General features: G+C 34.3%; 1 protein-coding gene across 2 annotated transcripts in view; it reads left to right on the top strand.

The window, feature by feature from the left end:
* KLF12 (KLF transcription factor 12) overlaps positions 1-22,709 on the top strand; it is a 687,410-nt gene that overhangs the window by 365,756 nt on the left and 298,945 nt on the right. For both annotated transcript variants that reach the window (XM_074191810.1, XM_074191809.1), the window contains exon 4: positions 2,593-2,728. In XM_074191810.1, the coding sequence (XP_074047911.1) occupies positions 2,593-2,728 (136 nt within the window). The remainder of the gene's footprint in view (positions 1-2,592; positions 2,729-22,709) is intronic.

Genomic DNA, 22,709 nt, shown 5'->3' with positions numbered 1-22,709 from the left:
GAGTCAGGAAGCTCTGAGTTTGAATTCTGCCTCATATACTAGTTGTGTGACCCAAGCTAGTCACTCAACCTCTAACTTCAGTTACCTTATCTGTAAAATAAGGACAATAATAATAATAATAATAATAATAATAATAATAATAATACTTATCTTATAGACTTGTTTGTAAGAAACAAAGGTGATAACATTTCCTAAGCATTTTAAACCTAAAAACTATATAAATAGAAGTTATTTCAGCAATTATTCTGTATTTATTAACTTTATGCTGATTATATATATATATATATATATATATATATATATATATATTTCTCTCATTAGAATTTAAGCTCAATGTGAGTAGTTTCATTCATGGTGCTTTTATATTGCTAATATCCAGTATAGTTTCTGGCACTGTATTTAATTGATTTATCTAGATGAATTTGGCCCTTTCCTCTAGATTTAATTGGCTATGAGAATAACATAATTTTGCTTGAGAAATATTTGTACTTATGCCCATGTGGTTAGAATTATGTAAAAGTGTTATGCTCTAACTGTGCTTTTTTAAACTTGAGCTTTTTTTTTTTAAAATCATCTCAAAGGAAAGTATTTTTTGAGGTTTTACAATGGCTATAAAATACTAAGATAAGAACAGTTCTCCCCTAAAGGGCTATAAAGATGGCTGAATAAAAAAGTATAAGCATAATTGTATGTGCCTTTTCCAAGGAACTGACATGTAAAGTGACAGTAGTTAAATTGAAGTTCAAAGTGGGAAAGTTAAATTCTAGAAATGGCAATAAAAGGCATCTCATTGAAAAGGACCTGCTTGCTTTGGGCAGACACCAAGATTTTCAGCTATAATTGGATTCTTCAGTACCTGTTGACAAAATATCCCTATAGCTCAGGATGTTTGCTTTCCTATCCACCCCAGAATCATAGAATTTCATAATTGGGAGATAGCTTGGAAAGAATATGTTGGTGTTCATTTTATAGGTAAGGAAATTGATTTTCAAATAGGGCTAAACAATATGCAAGCAACTATGTGCAAACAAACTGTATACGGCATAAAAAGAAATAATCAACAAGGAAAAGGTACTAACATTAAGAGGGATTATTGAGGTCTTGTAGTTGATGGAATTTTAACTGGAACTTGAGGGAAACTAGAGAATACAGGAGATGGAGATAATAGAGAGAGAGAGCTTTCCAGGCATAAGGGATAGCCAGAGAAAATGCCCAAAGCTGAGAGATTGGATGTCTTTTTCAAGGAACATCAAGGAGACCAGTGTCACAGGTTCCAAGGGTATGTGAAAAAGATATAAAATGGAAAAATCCTAGAAAGGTATGTTGGGTGTGGGAGCAATTTATGAAGGGCTTTTGCTGACAGAGGACGTTATTTTTGATCTTCAAAGGGACAGGGAACCACGAGGCAGGGGGAGACAGACATGGTCAGGCCTGCACTCAGTCACTTTGGTAGCTGAGAGGAGAACAGAAGGAAGCAGAAAGAGATTTGTGGCAGCCATATCAATAAATAGACTATTGCAGTAGTCAAGATGTGAGGGAGGAAATAAAAACCTTTCCCATTGTGATGGCAGCATCACAGAAGATAGTGTTTTGCAATGTTTTAAATGGAAGAGAAGGGTGTGGGGTACTTGAGAGCTGTTGTTGCAAAGGTGAAATCTGCTGTGGAGTGGGCTTTTACTGATTATGCATAATCTTGTAAAGGCCCTTTCAAGAATGATAAATTTGATTAATCAGACCATCCCAAGGTGCTTATGCAACATGTCATTAGACTTTCAAGAAGTTGGCTTGACCTGGCAAGACTTTAGCAAAGTGAAGAGGGTACTTCCAAAGTCATCACTGGGCCACAGCAAACTGGACTGATAACTCTAGCCCCAAACTAATCCTTCAGTCCCAACGAAAAGATTAAGGACTTTATTCCAATTTATTTGAACAGCTGTTTTGCATGCTTGATTCTTGGGTGTTTTTATCATTATATTCAACCTTCGATTTTTAAGGCCAGTGGGGAAATAGAATATATTTTGTTATATTGAATATCTAAATTCAATATATATAATAATATCTAATAACATATGATTATATCTTCATATTATTAATTATATTAGATTATAATATATTATATATTCTACATTAATAATATCTGAAAATATAATTCTAGATAATAGCTTCTGTTTTGCCACCTGTTAACCTATTGTTGGAACAGAAAACATTTAACAAATTGGTTAGTTTTGAATTTCATGTTCTCTCCCTTCCCCTGTCCTTGTTCTAGGAAAGGTGCTAACAAGCAGAGGAATAACTCGAAAGCTGGCAAGAGAGAGAACTAGCAAGAACAATTGGGTGCTATCTCAGAAATCAACCACAGAATAATTGAGTTGAAAATAGAGTGGTTTTAAAAGGTTTTAGTCCATAATAATGCTCTACAACTGATATAAGAACTGAATATACACTACTGGATTTTACTTATTCCTATGATTTATGGATAATTTATTCATTATAGCTACATGGAAGAAAAATTTGTGCTTGATATTGACCTGAGAAAAATTCATTTCTGCATACTAACTTGATTCCCTTCTATTTCCCCTTCTTTTTTTCTAGCACAAATGGACCCCAGAGGCCTATCTCCCAGACAAATTAAAAGTGACAGTGATGATGATGACCTGCCAAATGTGACCTTAGATAGCGTTAATGAAACTGGATCTACAGCCCTTTCCATAGCCAGAGCAGTACAAGAGTAAGTATCATATTCTTAGGTTGAAGTAAAAATTGAAAAGCTGTTCAGTAGATAATGGAAATCATGGATATCAGCTGTTGCACATATATGTTGGCTTGGCATGGGGGGGCACTTCTCATTCTGGGAGATTAAGAAAAAGAAAAATGAGTTTGTTTCAGTGGTGGCAAATATTTATCAGTATGGCTAAAAAAATAATTGTCTGGGGAACATGGTCTATACATATGCTTTTTACAGGATCCCTTGTCTTCAGCTCTGAGGGAATTTTCTTTCTTTTTGTTACATTGGGTTCCAAATACTAAAAATATTATTTCAATCTGTTTTAAGAACTGTCTCAAGCATGTTAAATTAACCATTTGATGTGAAGATGAAATTACATGAGAAGGTGCTTTGAAAATTAAAAAGTAGGCTGTAAATGAAATTTTCTTTTTCCAAACATAAAGTAGACTTAGACTAAAGTTCATGCACATGGAGACATCATGACTGTTAATTGATATCGACTGCATATATCTAGATCTGAGTCCTAGGACTAGCAGCATGCACATGTATATGTATTATTATGAATCAATTAGCTTTGTAAAATTTCCTTCCCTGGAACAGCAAAGAGTATTTTTAATTAGAGAACCTGGTTAATCAAATAGCCAGGCACAATTTGTAGTTTTACAAATTTGTACCATTACTTGTACCATTACTACTTTTATTTACCTTTCCATGACCCTTGAGTTTTTGTTATTACTTTGTTTGCAACAAAATTTGAGTTTTGTTATTACTCACATGTGATATGTGAGCTGAAAAACTAATCAACCTCTTAGGCTTCATTCAAAATTACATGAGACTAATCTCTAAGGCAAGCATGTTCAGGCCATGTAGTATCATGCAAACTCTAGGTGCCACAGTGGTTAAAAAGAGAAATCGTTAAAGAGGAACATTTCCTGGGGATGGTAAGCAGGAGTTTAAGAAGCCTAGAAAGTGTCTCATGCTAAGACCATTTGAAAATGTTCCAAATTAAGACCAGTTGGGCATTTCTACAAAAAATTTCATTATTAATTTTTAGGATACATTTTTTTTTTAATTTTGTGTTCCAAATTGCCTGCCCTACCCATTAAGAAGACAATGTTGATGCCAAGGTGGTGGCACAACAGCACCATTTCTCGGGAACTCCTTCCCCCCAAAATTCCCAAAACTGTCAAATTATAACTCTAGCCAAAATTTAGAGGAGCAGAACCCACAGAAAGATTGAATGATACATTTTCCTGGTCCAAGATAACTTAGAAGTTCCACGGGAAAGGTGTGTTTCACCAGGACCAGGAATTGGAAAAAGCCCCAGTCACAGCGCAGCAGGGGAACACCTTGAAGGGGCAGGGAGAGAATTCTGCTACACCAGAATGAATGTGGAGTGAGGAGCATCAGCTACAGAGCCTGCAGCAAGAATCAGGAGAAACCAGCCCGCACCTCCAGAGCACAGCCCACAGGCAGTAAGGGGATCAAGGGACACTGCAGAGGTCTCTCTGCCCTCCCTGGGGCAGGACTCTGCTGTTTGTCCACACTCAGATCCAGGTTGCAGTTTGGGCTTCCATACTAAGATAGCCCAGCAGGGCCCCTCCTTACAGCTCCAGGGCAGAGGGAATGAGGTGGTCATCTACATATCAAAATATAGGCAAGAGAGCATAAGACCTTGGAGGAATAAAGGTCCCAGTGGGGTGTCCCACCCCCCCAAAAAAAACCCAAAGGCTTGGAAGTGCTGTAAATTAGTGTCAGGCTGAGGAAATGAATAAACAACAGAAAAAAGAAGACTCTGACCATAGAAAAGTACTTTAGTCCTGTGGAAGATCAAAACACATACTCAGATGATGATAAAATTGAACCTTCCATATCCAAAACCTCCAAGAGAAATAGAAAATGGGTTCAGACTATGGATGAGCTCAAAAGAGACATTGAAAAACAATTAAGGGAGGTGGAGGAAAAATTGGGAGGAGAAATGAGAGCTATGCAGATAAATCATGAAAACAAAATCAGCAGTTTGGTGAAATACAAAAAAAAAATACTGAAGAAAATAGTATGTTAAAAACCAGTTTAGACCTAATGGAAAAAAGCAAAACAAAAGGCAAATGAGGAGGAGTGCCTTAAAAAGCAGAACTGGCCAGCTAGAAAAGGAGATAAAAAAAGCTCTCTGAAGAAAGTAACTCCTTCAAATGCAAAATGGAACTAAAGGAAGCTGATGACTTTGTGAGAAATCAGGAAGAAATAAAACTTTTCCAAAAAAGCCAAAAATTAAAATAAAATGTGAAATATCTCATTGGCAAAACAACAGACCTTGAAAACAGATTCAGAAGAAATAATTTATAAATTATTGGGCTACCTGTAAGACACAAACAGGAAAAGAGCCTAGACTTCATTTTTTAAGAAATAATTCAGCAAAATTGCCCTGAGATCCTAGAAGCAAAGGGTAAAATAGAAAATGAGGGAATTCACCAGTCACCTCCTGAAAGAGACCCAAAAAGAAAAACTCCCAAGTCAAAGAGAAAATAGCTGAACAGAAAGTTTGATCTGGTGAACCATAGAGGGGGTGGATGGGAAGCACTAACTATGAGGATGATAGTGAACTGTTTGTATTCCTGAATGGGAAGAAGATATTAATAACTCATATGAACTTTCTCTTTTTATAAGAGCTATTAGAAGGAGCATATATAGACAGGGCATGGGAAGGAGTGGAATATAATTGTATAATATAGTAAAAAGATGGAGTCAATGGATGATAAAGGAAAGTACTGGGAGGAAGGGAAAGGAGATGAAGAAGCTAAGAAATTTCACATAAAGGGCAAGGAAAAACTTTTTCAATGAAGTGGAATGGGAAGACAAGGGGGAATGAGTGAGCTTTCTTTCTCATCAGAAATGGCTCAGAGGGGTGGCTAGGTGTCGTAGTGGATAAAGCACCGGCCCTGGAGTCAGGAGTACCTGGGTTCAAATCTGGTCTCAGACACTTAATAACTACCTTGCTGTGTGGCCTTGGGCAAACCATTTAACCCTGTTTGCCTTGCAAAAATCTAAAAAAAAAAAAATGGCTCAGAGAGGAAATAACATACACACTTAATAGGGTATAAAAATCTATCTTACCCTAGAGGAAAAATGAGAAGGGATGGGATAAGGGGGAAGGGGGGGGAATAGGTGATAGAAGAGAGGGAAGATTATGGGAGAGGGTACTCAGATACAACACACTTTTGTGGAGGGCCAGGATGAAAGGAGAGAGAGAGAATAGAATAATTGATAGTGGGGAGGAATAGAGTGGAGGGAAATATAGCCGGTAACTGTGAGAAAAATATTGAAGCAACTTCTCTGGTGGACTTATGATAAAGAAAGCAACTCATCCTAGAGACAGCACCATTAGAATCTGAACACAGACTGAAGTACATTTTTTCTCTCACTATTCTTGAGGTTTCTCATCTTCTTGAAGGGGGGGATTTATGTTTACTCTTATAACAAAAGTATTGTAATAATATAAAATAAATCTAGATGCTTCACTGGAAAAAAAAGAAGACAATGTCAATAAAACTGTGCATTTGATCCAGCAATACTACTCACTATTTACATCCCAAAGAGATATTAAAAGGGGGAGAAGACCCACATGTACAAAAATATTCATAGCAGCTCTTTTTATAGTACCAAAGAATTGTAAACTGAGGGAATGCCTGTCATTTGGTTATGGTATATGAATGTTATAGAGTACTGTTGTCCTATAAGAAATCATGAGCAACTAGACTTTAAAAAGCCTGGAAAGACTTGCATTAACTGATACTGGGTGAAGTTGAATGAAGAAAATATTGGACACATTAATTAAGCGACTTTGTGAGATGATCAACTTTCACGGTTGCAGCTCCTCAGTAAGCAAGGACAATCATGAGAGACCTGTTAAGGAAAATGCCAGCCACATTCAGAGAAAAAATTATGGACTCTTATGTTCACTTTTTAAAACTTCTTTTATGTTTTTTCTTTTTTTTTCCTCTTTAGTTCTATTTCCTCTTGCACAACATGACTTATATGGAAGTGTGTGTATCTTTGCATGTAATTGGAAAAAATAAAAAATTTTTAAAAGGCAATATGATACTGATTATACATGTGAAGAAAATGTGAAATCGATCATACCTATGAAATCACACAAAACATCCATTCTCTCTAGAGGTGGATAGCATTTTTCATTTTAAATCCTTGGAATAGGCTTAGATCATTATCCTGATCAAAATAGTTAAGCATTCACAGTTAATCATCACACAGCATTACTATTATCATGTAGATTATTTTTATGGTTCTGCTCACCTCACTTTGTATCAGTTCCTATTAGTCTTTCCATGTTTTTCCATAAACATAGCACTCATCATTTTTTATAGCACAGTAATAGCCCATCACAATCATAAGCCACAACTTGTTCAGATAGTTCCCAATTGATAGGCATGCCCTCAATTTCCAATCTATTGACATCCCCTCAATTTCCAATTCTTTGCCACCACTAAAAGAGCTCCTATAAATATTTCTGTACATATATACACGTGTGTGTGTTTCTATGTCCTTTTCCTTTTTCTTTGCTCTCTTTGAGATTCAGACCTAATAGAAGTATTGCTCGCTCATGGGGGGTATGCTTGTCCTAGCCCTTTGGACATAGTTCTAAATTGCTCTCCAGTATGATTGGATCAGTCTACAGCACCAATAGTGCATTATTGTTCCAGTTTTCCCACATTCCCTCCAAAATTTGTCATTTTCTTTTTCTATCATATTAGCCAATCTGATAGATGTGAGGTGGTACCTCAGAGCTGTTTAATTTTCATTCTCTAATCAAAAATTATTTAGAGCATTTATTCATCTGACTAGATATCTGTGATTTATTTTTCTGAAAGCTTCCTATTCATATACTTTGAACATTTATAAATTGAAGAGTGACTCATCTTATAAATTTAACTCAGTTCACTGGATATTTGAGAAATGGGGTATTTATCAAAGAAAATTGCTCTAATTTTTTTTTCTTGTTTCCTACTTTCCTTTTAATCTTGGCTGTATTGGCTTTGTTAGTTAAAAACTTTTTATTTAATATAATCAGTATTATATATTTTACTTTTGATTATACTCTTTTATTCTTGTTTGGTTATAAATATTTCACTTAATCATAAATCTGACAGGTAAAACTTTGCATATGTTTTTTAATTTGCTTATAATATCACCTTTTGTCTCTAAATCACATACTGCTTTTGATAACTTATTATTTGGTATGAGATGTTGGTTTATACCTATTTTCCGTCAAACTGGTTTTTAAGTTTTCCCAGCAATTTTTGGCAAATAATAAAGAACTAAGTAGAAAGGCCTTAGGACACAATAATTAAAACACAATACCTAAAGAACTATATAACATGAAAGCCTGAGTTAGAATTCCTCAGTTTGGGTACAGAGAAAGATAGGAGAAATGAATGGAAGTTAAAGGAGGATTTCAGATAAGCAGGAGGAAATTCTACCAATTAAAGTTGCCTGGAAATGGAATAGATTGCTTCAGGAAGTAAAGTCTAAATGATTATGTAATTATGGTAAGTACTTTCAGCAATTTTTACAATATAAGTCATATTCTTTTTTATTAATCTTCCTTTATTAAGGGGCTTTGTGAAATAGTAAATAAAGAGTTGGTCTAGGAGATAGGAAATCCTAGGTTTAAGTTCAGCCTCTAACAAGGACACCCTGGTCAGGTCATTTAACTATGCAATGCTCCAAGCAATTCTCTAAAATTATAAATTGCACCAGAGCCATTCCTTGTGAAAATCAGATGCAGTCTGCTCACCGTAAAGTAGTCCATTGAAGAGTGAAAGGATAAATTAGTCTCCAAATGTGAGCTATTATTTGTAAGGCACTATATCAGTTTTTTAAGAAATACCTGAAAATATAAATGGAAAAGTTGGCCAGTCTGGTCTATATCTAGGTTCCCACATTTGATATCTTTTCATTACTATAATATGCAACAAAAATTGTGTGTATCTGTGCATGCACACACAAGGACATCTGTATATGCTTGTACCTTGGGAGATGCCTATTTCATTATTCATAGAACTATTTTCCATTAATCCCGTAGTACAGTATACATCAGTCTGTCTGTCACTTGGGAAGCTCTACAACTAAAGGCAACATAAAGAGTTAATTAGCTATTATATAAGAAAGGGAGGAGATGGCAGTAAATTCTTAGCTGGTTTAGGTGAATTTTTTCAAAAAGGATTATTTGACTAAGAGAATTGAAATTTAGCTATATTGGAAAATACAGTTGTGTCAAGAAAGCCTCTTTTATAAGTCATTTGAGTCAGGGCAACTACCTCACATCAAGTTAAATGTTAAGGTCGTAGAATTTCATCTTTCTTCACAATCACTCCATGGGCTCTCTCAGAATTATTTTCTTGCTGTACCACTGCGTTAATCTTGTATGTCAGTTTTTCTCCTTCCTTGTGCTTGTTCAGACTGTCTGAAAAGAATAAATACTCAGTCAGTTAACAAGTTTTAAAACAAACTCTTTTATGGATTTTAGTAAAAAATAAAACAAACCAAATTACCTTCTAACTCTATATGATTGTAAAGTTTTCAGGAAAAATTGTGTTTGGCAAAATGTGTTTCTGGTTTTCTTTAAAAATTAGCAAGGCAGTTGTTGAATCCAAACCATAATTGAGTTTTCCCCTCAGTTGAAAAGGATAGTCTTCTTACTGCTGTTTTCTAAGAGTGACTGTAATCATGAAAGAAAGAAACACAGCCATATCATGTTAAGCTGTGCTCTTGTCTCTAATCTCCAGGTTTATTTTATTCTGAAGGGGTAGTGATAGTAGAAAGGTACAATGATGAAATCTCAGTTCACTTACAGCAAAATGACCTCATATGAAATCATTTTCACCTCCCTTATACTTAGTTTATTCCTTCACCCAAGGAAGTGAAATCTTAAATTGCAAGTTACAACAGGTTATTTTCCCATTCAGTTCTCGACAGGAAGTCTATGTGAACAGTTTCTTGATGCTATCTTTAGAAAGTAGACAAATGCTACTGTAAGGGTTAAAAAATAATAGGCAGGTATGGGTATTGGCATTCTTGCTAAATGAGTGTCATTAACCATCTTGCCTATGGAGAGACAAACACCTGATACGGTTTCTGTAATGCCGGCAGAGCTCAATAAAGGATGTTGGCTTGGTGACTGACAGATGGGGATAGAGACCTAACAACTGGAGCTAGCTCTGACAGCCACCAGTAATTCAAAGCTTGGAATAATACAGTACATTTCCAATATTTCTCAGTCTCTCATAATATTTACAATTAAAGGGAGGTATGAAGGGTTACCACACACATCCCACCATTGTAAGAGATGGATCTCTTCTATGGCTTTTGGGGGCTAATAGTAAGCAATGTGAATAACCACATTTTAAAATAAGAAAGGCTGCTTCAAGCCCCATTAGAGAATATGTCTGATTCTGACCAGCACAATTTGACAAATATTTGAAAGCACCTACAACATCCAAGGTTCTCATTTGTGTAAAAGCACATAAAAGAGGAGATTCACAGATAAAAGATTTCATCAAAATGTCAGGGATTCTGGTGAAGTGAGTTTCATTTTACAAGATTTTTTTAAGGTGCTTTGGGAGGGAGGGGCAGTCAAGAGAGAAGTAAGAATACAAAGTAGAATATGATGAACTCCTGAGGGTTTCACTGAGGGCTAAAGAAAAGGAAGCACAGAGCTGGCTATCATCAAGAGAGCCAGGATACTTGTGACTTGTTTGTAACCTGAGAATTATTATGCTTTATCTACTTACCAATGGTTGATCTATCAGTTTGTGTCCTTAGATAGAATGTACCAAAATATATATATACATGATATTATCATTAAATTGAATAAATGATATTGGTCTCTTGAATTTTGCTAAAGTCTAGATTGCAAAACCAAAAACTCATGACTGCCAAGCTTATTACATTATACTGCATTTCAGTGGTAGCTAGAGCAGAGTGACTAGAAAACTGGTCTCCAAGAGTCAAGATTCCCCATCTTCACTCTGGCACACACTGGCTTTATGACCCAGGGCAAGTCAACCAGTCACTTCACTTGCCTGTTCCTCTGGTAAAGAGTCATAGAGTATTTGTCTATGTTGGAAGGAGTTCCTTTGTCAAGAATTCCCCATAGTAATGAAATCAAAGGTCTACACCTCCTCCAACTCACCCTCAAAACTTATAATGTTAAAATAATTATTTTAATGAGACTCTTCACTAAATCAAAACATAAGGAAACAGTAAAATATAGGCTCTGCCACTTACTATTTAATCTTATCCAATTCATTTCACTTTTCTGAAGCTCAGTTTCTTTAGCTGTAATATTAATAAAAGACTATTTTTAGTGGTTCTCTCATAGAATTGTTTGAAGAATCAAATCAGTTTAGAATGTCAAAATACTCTATAAAGTAATATAAACTATATTCATCTAGGAGCTTTATAAGAGGCATGATAGTTTATCTGTTGAAATTCCAAGTTTAATCTTTTTAATGATATTGTTTTGTGAATCAGTCAAGCAAATAATTGCACTGGTTAAAATTAGTATAAACACATAAAACTACTTCTTTTAAAATTTATTTTAATTTCTATTATATTAATTGACCAGGTTTTAGAAAGCTATTTTTGGACCTGGAAAAGGCATGTCTCCTAAGTAATGTTTGCAATATTTCTAAAAAGGTTTGCTCTAGAGAAGAAAATATTACTGGAATCAGTAGTATGATTGATTATTTTTGTCAGCAGTAATATCATGTATCTGCAAAAGTTTTTGTTTTACTTTTCTTCCAATCAAATTCACATATTAGTGGTGGAAAGAGAACTGACTTTGAATCCCGGTGCCAACACTCATTGTGTATAAGTTACTGTGTATAAACCATACATGCTATGGTTTGTGTTTTTTATTTTATTTTGTTTTTTAGCAGTTCACAACCTTCATGTGCCTGATGCCTACTTGTAGGTTGTCTATGTAATGAAGGTGAAGGGAGGGGCAGGAAGGAGAAAAGAAAAGGGAATGGAATAAGCATTTATACAGCCCCAACTTTTTGCCCTTTGCAACTTCATTTACTTTTTACAGCAACCTAAAAGGTTGTTGCTGTTATTATCCCCATTTTACAGCTAAGAAAACTGAGGCAAATAAAGGTTAAATGATTTCCCCAGGTTCACAGAGCTAATAAGTGCCTGAAACTAGATATGAATTTATCTTTTCCTGTGCCTACTACACCAGTGAATTGCCTCTAGTATTAAATGATCTATAATTGACGTTGTTTTGCTTGCTGATCTGAATGAATTGACTTGTTCTTTGATATAAAACTAATGTTTTGGAATCACCCTGGTAATTCAGAGTTGAATTTCTTACTTTCTGGTGATCATGAGTGCAAAAGTAAATAAATATTAGATTTGTTTCCAAAAAAAAAAAGTTATTCGTCGTTGTAGGACTGCTAAATTATAACACTGAGAGAATGTGCAAACTATACTTGTGGTGAGTACTGTGTATAATTCTCTGTGGTTTTTTAAGATGAGACATAAAGACATTTTGGACAGGCTGAAACTGTTCCAAATACACAATTCCAAATTTTTAAATACTGTAGTGTTCTGGTTTAGTTAAATATACAGACTGCAATTGGCCACAAGTCTCAAAAATTATAAGCATCTAATTGAAGGGTAAACCTTTTCTGTATATTAATTTTTTTCTCTTTTCAGATTGTATGCCTTTGTCTATAATTACTTTGTATACTTATTTATCTCATTTGTCTTTCTCAGCATTTGTTCTTAATAGATAGGTCCCAACTATCTCTGTAGCTCATGCATTTGTGACATATGGATGATATAGATACTGCGTGATAATGTAAACCCATTAATATGTTTTACTACAAGTTCTCCTAGTGATTCATCACAGATTCATTTATTAATGTCATCAGTGAGAATACCCATGATCAGAGATCTATGTTATCTTTGAAATTAACCCAATTCACTAGTACATGGCCTCATCTGTTATCAGTCAAATGGCAGAGACACTCTTCTTGTCAACCATAAAATATAACCATTGTATGATTACTTACCTGTGCTTTATATTATCTTTCTGCCTCCTTAAATCTCATTTAAATATATGTGCCCACATTCATCAAATGAAAGTCAAAAATGTAAGACTTTATTGGCATGGATTAAATAGAGATTCCTTTTTATAGTGTTTGAATTCCTCCTTAGTCTGCCTCCAATTTACTTTTTCTAGCCTTATTTCACAAAATTCTTCTCTGTGTGTTTATTGGGACTCTTAGCTCCCATATCTTTTTACAAAGTCTTGTCCCCATACCAGAAATGCTCCTCATCCTTGTCTCAGGCTTAGATCTCTTATTTTACTTCTTGGTTTTGCAAGTGACAATTTCTCTAAACCTGTTTCCTTATCTGTAAAAGGGGGATAGTAGTTCCTATTGTACCTGCCATAGATTGTAATAAGGCTTAAATAAGAGACTTCATTCCAAGTGTTTTTTCAAACCTCAAAATGCTATATAAATGGCAAGTATTATTACTTATCAGTGATATTATACATGTTGCATGTTCTCAGTACAATACAAATTTCCTAAGAATTGAGACTTTGAGAATTTTTCTCTGGTACTTTTTGTTTTTAGCACAATGTCTTAAAGATAGTAATCATTTAATAAATGTTTGAATTGAATGGAGACCCTTAGAAAGAAATACAATGTAGCTTATGTACTATGAAGTCACAGATATTTGAGAATTAGTTATGTATTGGAAAGACTATTAGATTTGGAGGAGGACTGAGATTTTAATTCGACTTTTACTGCATTTGGCTATGTGTATCATTTAAACTCTTAGTTTTAATGTCTTTATCTGTAAAAATGGTAATAACCTGTTAAATAGTGTACTGGATAGATAACTGAACTGGAGCCACCAAAACACCACTCTTCCACTTATTTAGTTGTATGAGCCAAGACAAGTCACAGCACATCTCTGGGCTTCAGTTTCTTCATCTGTAAAATGAATGGGTTATAGTCAGTGGCCTCTGTGGTTTCTTGTAGCTTTTAATGTATAAGTCTATGGCATAACTAGAGAGATTGCTGTGCTCTCAAATGACAATGCATGTTGAGTATTTTGTAAACCTTAAAGAATTATACAGGACGTTGCGAAAGCCTTAATTCTATTTTAAGCTTTCATATTTTTTTAAAGCTTCAGTTGCTTAAAATTTCACTAATATTTTTGAGATACTCTGTATAAATAGATCTTAGTCCCCAAAAAAGGAGTAATTTTTTTTAAAAAACCCTGATCAATCTACATGACAGAAAAAGGATTTGCTTCTTTGTTTAAAAAGAGTAAACAAATAATTGATATATAAATTAAAATTCCAAATAACAATTATTCCATTTTCCTGGTTGATTCACAAACAACCAAGTTAAATATCCAATTAAAATAAAAAAATTTTCTTTGAAATATTTCATTCTTTCTTAATTTAAGTTAAATTCTTCCTTGCCTGGACATATTTAAGTCTTGCTGCAAAATTATAATTTTAACAATTATAGAAGTTAGTATTTAAAAGAAAAAAATTTCTTGCTTATGGAAGAAGATAAATTGTACTAAATGTTTCAGAATTATCCTATGATATTCTGTTTATATTTTAAAAAATAAATATATACATTTTCTAGAAGATTCTGGTGGGTTTTATGAACTCCTCTCCCTAGACTCACTAAATTCATTTAGCACACTGTTTAATGGTTATATGAAAAAAATCAATAGTAAGAGGTATGGTAATCACATTTATTGAGCTCTTGATTTCTAAGTTCCTCCATGTAAACTTCTCTCCAGGGCTTATATTCTCACAAATGTTTGTTTTCTTTTCCTGAGAATAGGGGAAAATGAATCTGAAAAAAAAGATTCATTTCAGCTGAACAAGCAAAGAGACACACAAATATGGTGAAACATGGTTATATTCAGCTTGTAAACTCAAATTAGCATTGATTGCCTTCTAGTAAACAATATGGCCAATTGAAACAACACTTTCTCCTATTTTTGTTCATATTTTTCAATTGTTGAATCTTTTATTTATTCATTCTTTGAACAAGCATTTAAGTGTCCATTGTAAGGAGAGGACTCTTCCTTCAAGTTTAGTTTAGACATCATTTATGCACTTCATGAAGCTTTCAATCCAATGTGACCTACAAAGTAATTGGAAGCATGAGTATATTATTCAAATAAAAAAAAGTTTAGAAAAATATATTTCAAGTAGTACTTTTGCCATTAATTACAATTATATTTAATTCAGTTATAACTATATCAAATTTGCTCAGATTTTCACTTCAATTTTACATGTGTTTGGACAATCATAATAACATTAGAAATATTTTCTTATCACTGAAGTAAAGTAGATACATTATGCAAAGAAAGCCAAGAAATGAATAAGCAGTATATTTTAGTTATCACAAGAATTAAATAAATATAAAAAATGGAGGATGCCATTAGAATTAACCCATTTGTGTGTAAGAATTGTTTCATTCTTTGACCTTCTACCCTCAGGGACCACCAAATATCTGGCACATAATAGGTATTTAATAAATGGGTGCTGATTGACACCAAAAATCCACATAGTTCTCTGGTAAGTCTTTGGAAAGAAAAAAGGAGTCACAATGATATGTCAGTTTTACCTACATTTTTCCTTACATTTTATATTTAGTGGGTTACTTATATTTGATATATCAAATTTACTCTCTGGTGGTCTGAAGGAACTTGGTGAAAGCTTTAAGAAGTGTTCCACCAAACATATACTAAGCCCTTGGCAAGTCCTGAATAATTAAGAAAATTGATCTGGTAAAGAAATTACTGGAAGTTTAGGGGTTTTCACCAAATGTCATCTTCATTTTCATTTTGGATTGAAAAGCTTACATTGTAGATTTAAAATACTAATTCATTTTTCATCCCAAAAGACTTAAAACTTAACCTCTCTGCCTTGATGAGTTTATTTAACAAATGAAACCAAACTCTTCAAGTCAGAAGACCAAGAGTAGTTTTAAAAATGTAAGAACGGGGCAGCTAGGTGGCATAGTGGATAAAGCACCGGCCCTGGAGTCAGGAGTACTTGGGTTCAGATCTGGTCTCAGACACTTAATAATTACCTAGCTGTGTGGCCTTGGGCAATCTACTTAACCCTGTCTGCCTTGCAAAAACCTAAAAAAAAGTAAGAACAGAGAAGCCAACAGTTGTAGTCTCAGATACAAAAATAAACAAATAAAAAAGTCATTATAGCTGTTAGATCCAAATATAATCCATTTGCATCTTTAAATTTATCCAAAATATTTTATGTCTTTCAAATTTCCAATTTTAACAGCATTAATAATGCATTTGGCAGCACTTGAGTCTTACCTCCTAGATAGCTTTGAAAAGTCAAAATTTCAAAGGTGCACAAGAAATAATTGCATTAAAATTATCAGATAAAAATTTAAACAATTAGTCATTCATGTAAGCAAATCAATCAGAGTGAATCTAAGGGAAAAAATTAGTTATCTTTTCTTAACTTTTATTTCTAATTTTGTTTCATTTTCATCTTGCATTGTTGATGGGGACTTGTGTCCCTTCATAACTCCAAGAGAAACTAAAGTTATGCATTCTGCTGGCTTATTTATTAGCATGCCTCCTGGTTAATTGGATTGAACGGATTCTCACAGGAAATGTAGATTTGATACAACTTAGACTTTATGTTAATGTCAGAATTCAAATCCATCTAGTCATCGAAAATATACTAGTAAATTTATTTATGTCATATTGTGATGAACTATAACAAATCTAATATTCCTTTTTATTATTATAGATCAAGCACTAAATGACATGAAATTTAGTTTGTATTGATTTTTTTTGCCTATTTATAGATGTTACTTTCTTTTTGCTGAAAGTTTAATATGAAGGAGAGTTGTAACTCTTTACCAAGTCAAGTAGAACAGTGTAGTATCACTGCTTGAGATTAAAGAGGTTCTTATGTTTGCAGATATTTGTAGACACTTGGCATTTCTGTAAAGATTGGATAGGATACAAAAGATAAAAGATATTACAAAAATTTTTGAAGTCGATAATATAATTGAGAGAGACAGACTCACTTATAGGAACATGCAACTGTGAGCCTGTGTATGTGAACACAGAAAACATTTGAGTAGTAAAAAAGACTGCTCATGATTAGGTGTATAGAAGCTTGATCTAGATTTCTGAGGTCAGCAAAGGTCTCAAGTTAGAAGTAAGAATTGAGCTGGACCAGAAAGGATGATTTGGATCTATATAGAAAGAGATGACAGTCAATTCTGGATGGCAAGAACTCAGTTTGAATAGTCTTAAGAGTTAGAAATAAGGTTGTGATATGGAAGAAGTATAATCAACTTGCCAGCATCCACTTCTGGTACCAACCAGACTGTCTACATTCCTAACACTTTAGGCAAACTGCTCTGTACTCACCCCACTTGCCCCAGCTACAAACTTTCCTCACTTCTAGCTATTTCCTCATGTCCTTCTGGTTTCCTCTAATCTCCCTTTCTTGTCCATCACAGAAGTCCAGAATTTAAAAACATATATTTATTTATTTATTTCTGAGGTTATGTAACCTCATCCGTTTTCTCTAATTCTAATGAGTTAATATTTGTAAATAAAAATGAGAAATGAAAACTCAATTGAAATAATATTTGTGAAGGTCCTGACATACTCTAGACACTATGTAAGCTCTTATTCCCTTTCCTTTACCATTCTGTCCCTATCAAAATCCAACCTATTGTCCTTCAAATAGCACCTTCTCTAGAACTTCTTTTCCATTCTATCCTTCCTATGAAGTTATTTTCGCATTTATTCATCATTCTGGTAATTCATCTTATAATTACCTCTCATTCATGCTTTCTATTGTTAACCTTTTGCTTTCTGAACATATTTACTTCACCAGGAATTGAGATTGTAGTCCTGACTGCCCCAGGTTCTGATATAACTTAGCCTGAGAACCAGGTACCTGAGTATATTATCTTGCATTCTCCCTTGCATGGACCTATTCTCTGACCATGTGAAAATGAGGACTGGATGCTCCCACTTTGCTTTTTTAAAGTGAGGATTTTGCTTTGAACCATTCTATCATGCTCTGGACAGCCTTCCCTTCTTCCCTTCTTTCCTCCTTTCCAATTTCCCTTTATATGTTTTTTTCTCTCATTAAAATATAAGCTCATTGAAGACATCAGTGAGGTTCTGTCAGTATCCTCAAGGGCTTATTACACTGTCTGCCAAATAGTATATATTTAATGATTTATTTATATATTCGCCCATTCACCATCCATCCATCTATCTGGCTATCTGTCATCTAATCTAGCTTGGACTGACATGTAAATAATTTATTATTGTATTATCTTTGATTTAATTTTGCTTATCCAATTGGATTTTAACCCCTTTAGGAGCTACATCTTATACTTTTTGGATTTTGTTCACTATCTAGAACCTTATACATAGCAGATGACCTATAAATAATTATTACTTTGATATGGTATTATGTAACACTAGAAGTTAAGGTATGGTTAATAGATAGAGAACAGTTTATTAAATGTTGAACACAGGCTAAGGATTCTGTATTTTTTCTTCTACTTTAGTGCTTTTGGACCAGGGATCTAAAGGATAGTAGTTTAATTTCAGTAGATATGGTTGATTAGAGGGGGAAGGGATAATTTCAGACTAAAGAGATGTCTTGGAAAGCTAAGGAACCTAAAGGTCTCACTGATATCAGTAGAGGGCAGCAGCAACCTTGTTCAGGTTTAGTATGAACTTGCCAGATGTGCTCTAAACTAAAGGGTGAGGGAGGAATGGGGCAGCAAGTAGATAGCTTATCAACCCAGGTTCTTACGCTTGAGAATCCTGCCAAAATCGGTGGGGGGAATTAAAAAAAGGAAAGGGGAGGGGTGGACCAAGATAATAGAATCAGCAGATGGAACAAGTAACTGTTGGAAATAGAAACCTAGGCAGGTAAGTAAAAGTACCATCTTCACAAAACAGGGCAAAATATAGTAGATTGGCACAAAAAAGAAACCGACTAGGGAGCAGAACCAGAGAAGGTAAATGTACCAGTTAACAAGACCATGGTTAAATTCTGATTGCTTGGGATTCGAGGAAGAATGATCCAGGGCTTCCTTTATAGACTTGCCAGTCCTACTATCTGAGGTTTTTTTAAGGACCAGTGACCTACTTGCCCCTGAGTGAGACAGAAGGTTCCTTAGGGAAACCATTTAAGTTATCAAGGTTCTAGGTGCTAGGCTATAAAAGTGATGGAGGATGGGGTGGGGGAAGATGATTTAAACACTTCAAAGGAAAGATTTACAGAAATTGGTGAGGAATTGTAGAAAGGAATGTTAGAGATTGAAGACTTGGATTTCTTGGGGGAGGTGAGGGAATCACAAGTGATTAGGGCAATCAGTGGAACTGATTGCAACAGTTTTGCAAACCAGTCTCCTGTCTAATAATTTTAAATGAGAGTATGGCATAAATTTCTCCTTATACTTAGTTGCCTACTTTGTATCATAGTTTGGGTTTTTTTAATATACATATCTTCTCTAGACTTTAAGCTTCTTGAGGGCAGAAACTGTATAATATGTGTCCTTGGGGATAGTTTGGTGGCTGACATATTGCTTTACAACCAAATTTAATTAATATTTATCAAATACTTACTATGTGTATATTTTGCTAGACAGTGATGGGGATACAAAGAAGCAGAAAAATAGTCACTACCCACTCTGAAAGGGTTTAAGGCATCTTAGGGGGTGGGGTAGGGTGCTAGGCTTGAAGTCTGCAACCAGAAGGACCTTGATTCAAGTATTGCTTATGTAACATATATTCTCTGGGTGACCCTGGGTGAATTATTTAATCTATGTTTGTAAAGATAACTTCCTCACCAAAGAACTCTCTACATCATTGAATAAATCATAGATCTAGTCCAAGGAGCTTATTATATTGTTCTAGGCTGATACTACACATAAACAGATAAATGCATAAATGATCAGCTCAGGAGGGAGACAAAATATTTGTGAAGTGCCTGAAGCACTTTATCTCTTTGAATAAAGAAGCACTGATTAAATGAATTTTCTTCCAAATTTATTTTCCTCACCTATTGAATATTTTCAATGTACACTGATCACCTTGGGAGATATCAGGGAGAATACAGTTATAGAAGTAGTTCTTTTGTCTTCAGGAGCTTATAGATATTTTTATATATATTCAGAGAAATTTTTCTGCATTCTCAAAATTCTCACGTGTTCTTATATATTATCCTTTCTTTTTACTAGTTAGCTAACAAGAATACTAAAAATTGATAGACAGTGCCCTAACCCTGTTATGGGTTAGGCACTCACAAATGCCTATCACAAGGGAGAATGAATGAAAGAGTATAGATGGGGCAGTGTAGACTATTGTTAATCCTGGAGAAAAAAAAAGCAAACCTCAAGTTTGTGTATTTTCTGGGTTCTGACCTTAAAAGGAGACAACATTAGATTACTATATACTGTATGTGTAATGATTTGTTTGTTTTTACATTGAAAAACCTATATTCTATCAAATACATTTTGTGGAAGAAAGGAAGGAAAAATCAGTAATTGAAAATTATTGTATAATTGAAATAAAATAAAATAAGGGTTCATAAAAATATTCCTCTAATGAATGAATGAGTCTTGGCCCAGGAACTAGACCAGGAGCAGGTATCCAGTGTTTATTGGCCCCATGAGGTAGATATTATCTGAGCTTTACTACTAAGGTACAAGAACTAGAGCAGAAACTCATTTCAGTAAGAATTATGTTGTTAGTTGTATATGACTGTAGGCTTAGAGAAAAGATTAGATCCCATGACTTTCAGAAGAGGAAGGTGACCCAGAAAGTAGTCCAGAGAAGTAAGTGGAAGAGTCAGCTTCAATTACAAGAGTAGAGCCAATTGACTGCTAATCTAATTAAGGGGTGTCAGAGGCAAGGTGTCTTGACCAGAGCATTGAGAAGGGGAGACAAGCAAACCCTCACTTTGGAGCATGAAGCCTGCATATCAAGGTGTAGTAGCTTGTAAGACCAGTTGGGAAGGGGTCTTTCCCACTCATGAGAAAAGATTATTTCTCAGAGAACTAGGGTTTAGCACAATATGCTTTGTCAGGCCAAATCCAGCAGCTACAAGGCTAGAACAAATCCAGTCCAAACAGGATTAGGCATAGTGATTCCTTGGGCAAGAATTGTCTGAAAATCAGTCATAAAAATAAGTTGTATGTACAACTAGAAATCACCTAAATTGAGTATTAAGACTTCTATAACTATTAAGTTTTTACTCTTTAACATTATATCATGATGTCCCTATTTATATTTTTATAAGAAAATATTTAACTGGGAGGACCTTAAACTTGAAAAAATATATGTATGTTTGTTTTCATTTACAAGGAAGAAGTAAAGTATTACATATCTTCTCCCAAGGCCTTAAACAGAAATAAGATGGTGAAAGCAACCAACATTTTTAAAATACAATGACAAGGAGTTAAGTTCTGGGTTTATTGGCATAGTAAAGGTTGTCAGCCCTAGGGATATGAGTTGCTGTATATAGACATATAGCTTATTACTAAATGCACCCATGCTTTGTAGAGTAGACTTTCTCTATATACAAAGGATACAATGACTTTATGTTAGGGTTACCAATAAGAAGGCAATTACGGCTTACTGCTTGATCTGCTTCTTGATATGTTAATGGACTAGTTACAAATTAGGTAAACAGCTTCAATGTGAAAATTAATCTAAAAGTGACATATCTATTTAAACGTTATAAGAAATTGCCCTTATTCTTTCTCATACAATTTCAGCATCTAGTTTGGGATTCCAAATCTTATAGAAGAATTTAGGAAATTGAAGAGAAGTCAAAGGTCCAAAGAAATAATTAAATGATTATAAGTAGTCTTCTTAGGAAAATTTAAACACTTTGGGTTCATTTAGCCTGAAGGAAGAAAAAGGGTGAGTTTAAAATAACTTTTCACTATATTGAGAGCAGCTAGATGGTACAGTGGATAGACCCCCTAGACTTGGAGTCAGGAAGACTTGAATTCAAATGAGGCCTCAAACTCTTATTAGCTAAGTGACCTTGGACCTGTTTGCCTTAGTTTCCTCATCTGTAAAATGAGCTGGAGAAGGAAATGGCAAACCACTCCAGTAACTTTGCCAAGAAAACCACAAATGGGGTCACAAAGTGTTGAACTTGATTAAAAAGGCTGAACAACATCTTAAGAGCTTTTTAAGTGCTCTAACTGTATAGCTACCAGGACTTGTATAGAGACTACAAAAATAGAAGAGGAAAAAGTCAGTTACAAAATTATAATTTCAGTTTGTGAGAAATATCCATACTTTTCTAAGTTCATGTACAAAGAGGGTGTGGTGGTGGTGGTAGTGCCTAGTTTCAGGATGACCTATGTAGTTAAACATGATCACTTATATTTTCTAGTTGTAGTTGCTGATCTTCTTTAATAAAAGGAATTGCTTCACTGGGAGTTCATAAACCAGTGATACCATAGAACTATATATGTATGCATGTGCATGTATATATACACATATAATATATTATAAATGTAATTATATGTTATTATTTAACAAGTAATCAAGAGATTCAAATGCTTTGAAATAAATTTAAAAATTTCAACTCCCTATCTGTTAGAAAGTAACATGATTACCATGCATGTGGGCAGTTTTGTTTTTCAATATGGTATAAAAACCATTTGGACTTTGAGTTAGAAATCTCAGGTTTGAATCCCAGATCTTATATTTGCTTTGTAACTATAGGCTCATGACCCTCTTAATTGCACAATAATGAATGTTTAAATTAAATTGAATTCCATAAGAACCAGCTATCTCACATTCTTCATGAAAAACATTCTTTATAAACCTTGAAGTATTATATAAATATGCTGCAGTAATTATTATGGCTCAATAC

The sequence above is a fragment of the Macrotis lagotis genome, chromosome 6 (genome assembly GCF_037893015.1).
Source record: "Macrotis lagotis isolate mMagLag1 chromosome 6, bilby.v1.9.chrom.fasta, whole genome shotgun sequence".
Taxonomy (NCBI): Eukaryota; Metazoa; Chordata; class Mammalia; order Peramelemorphia; family Peramelidae; genus Macrotis; species Macrotis lagotis.
Note: the sequence above shows the minus strand (reverse complement) of the source record. Positions and strands in the feature narration are given on the sequence as shown.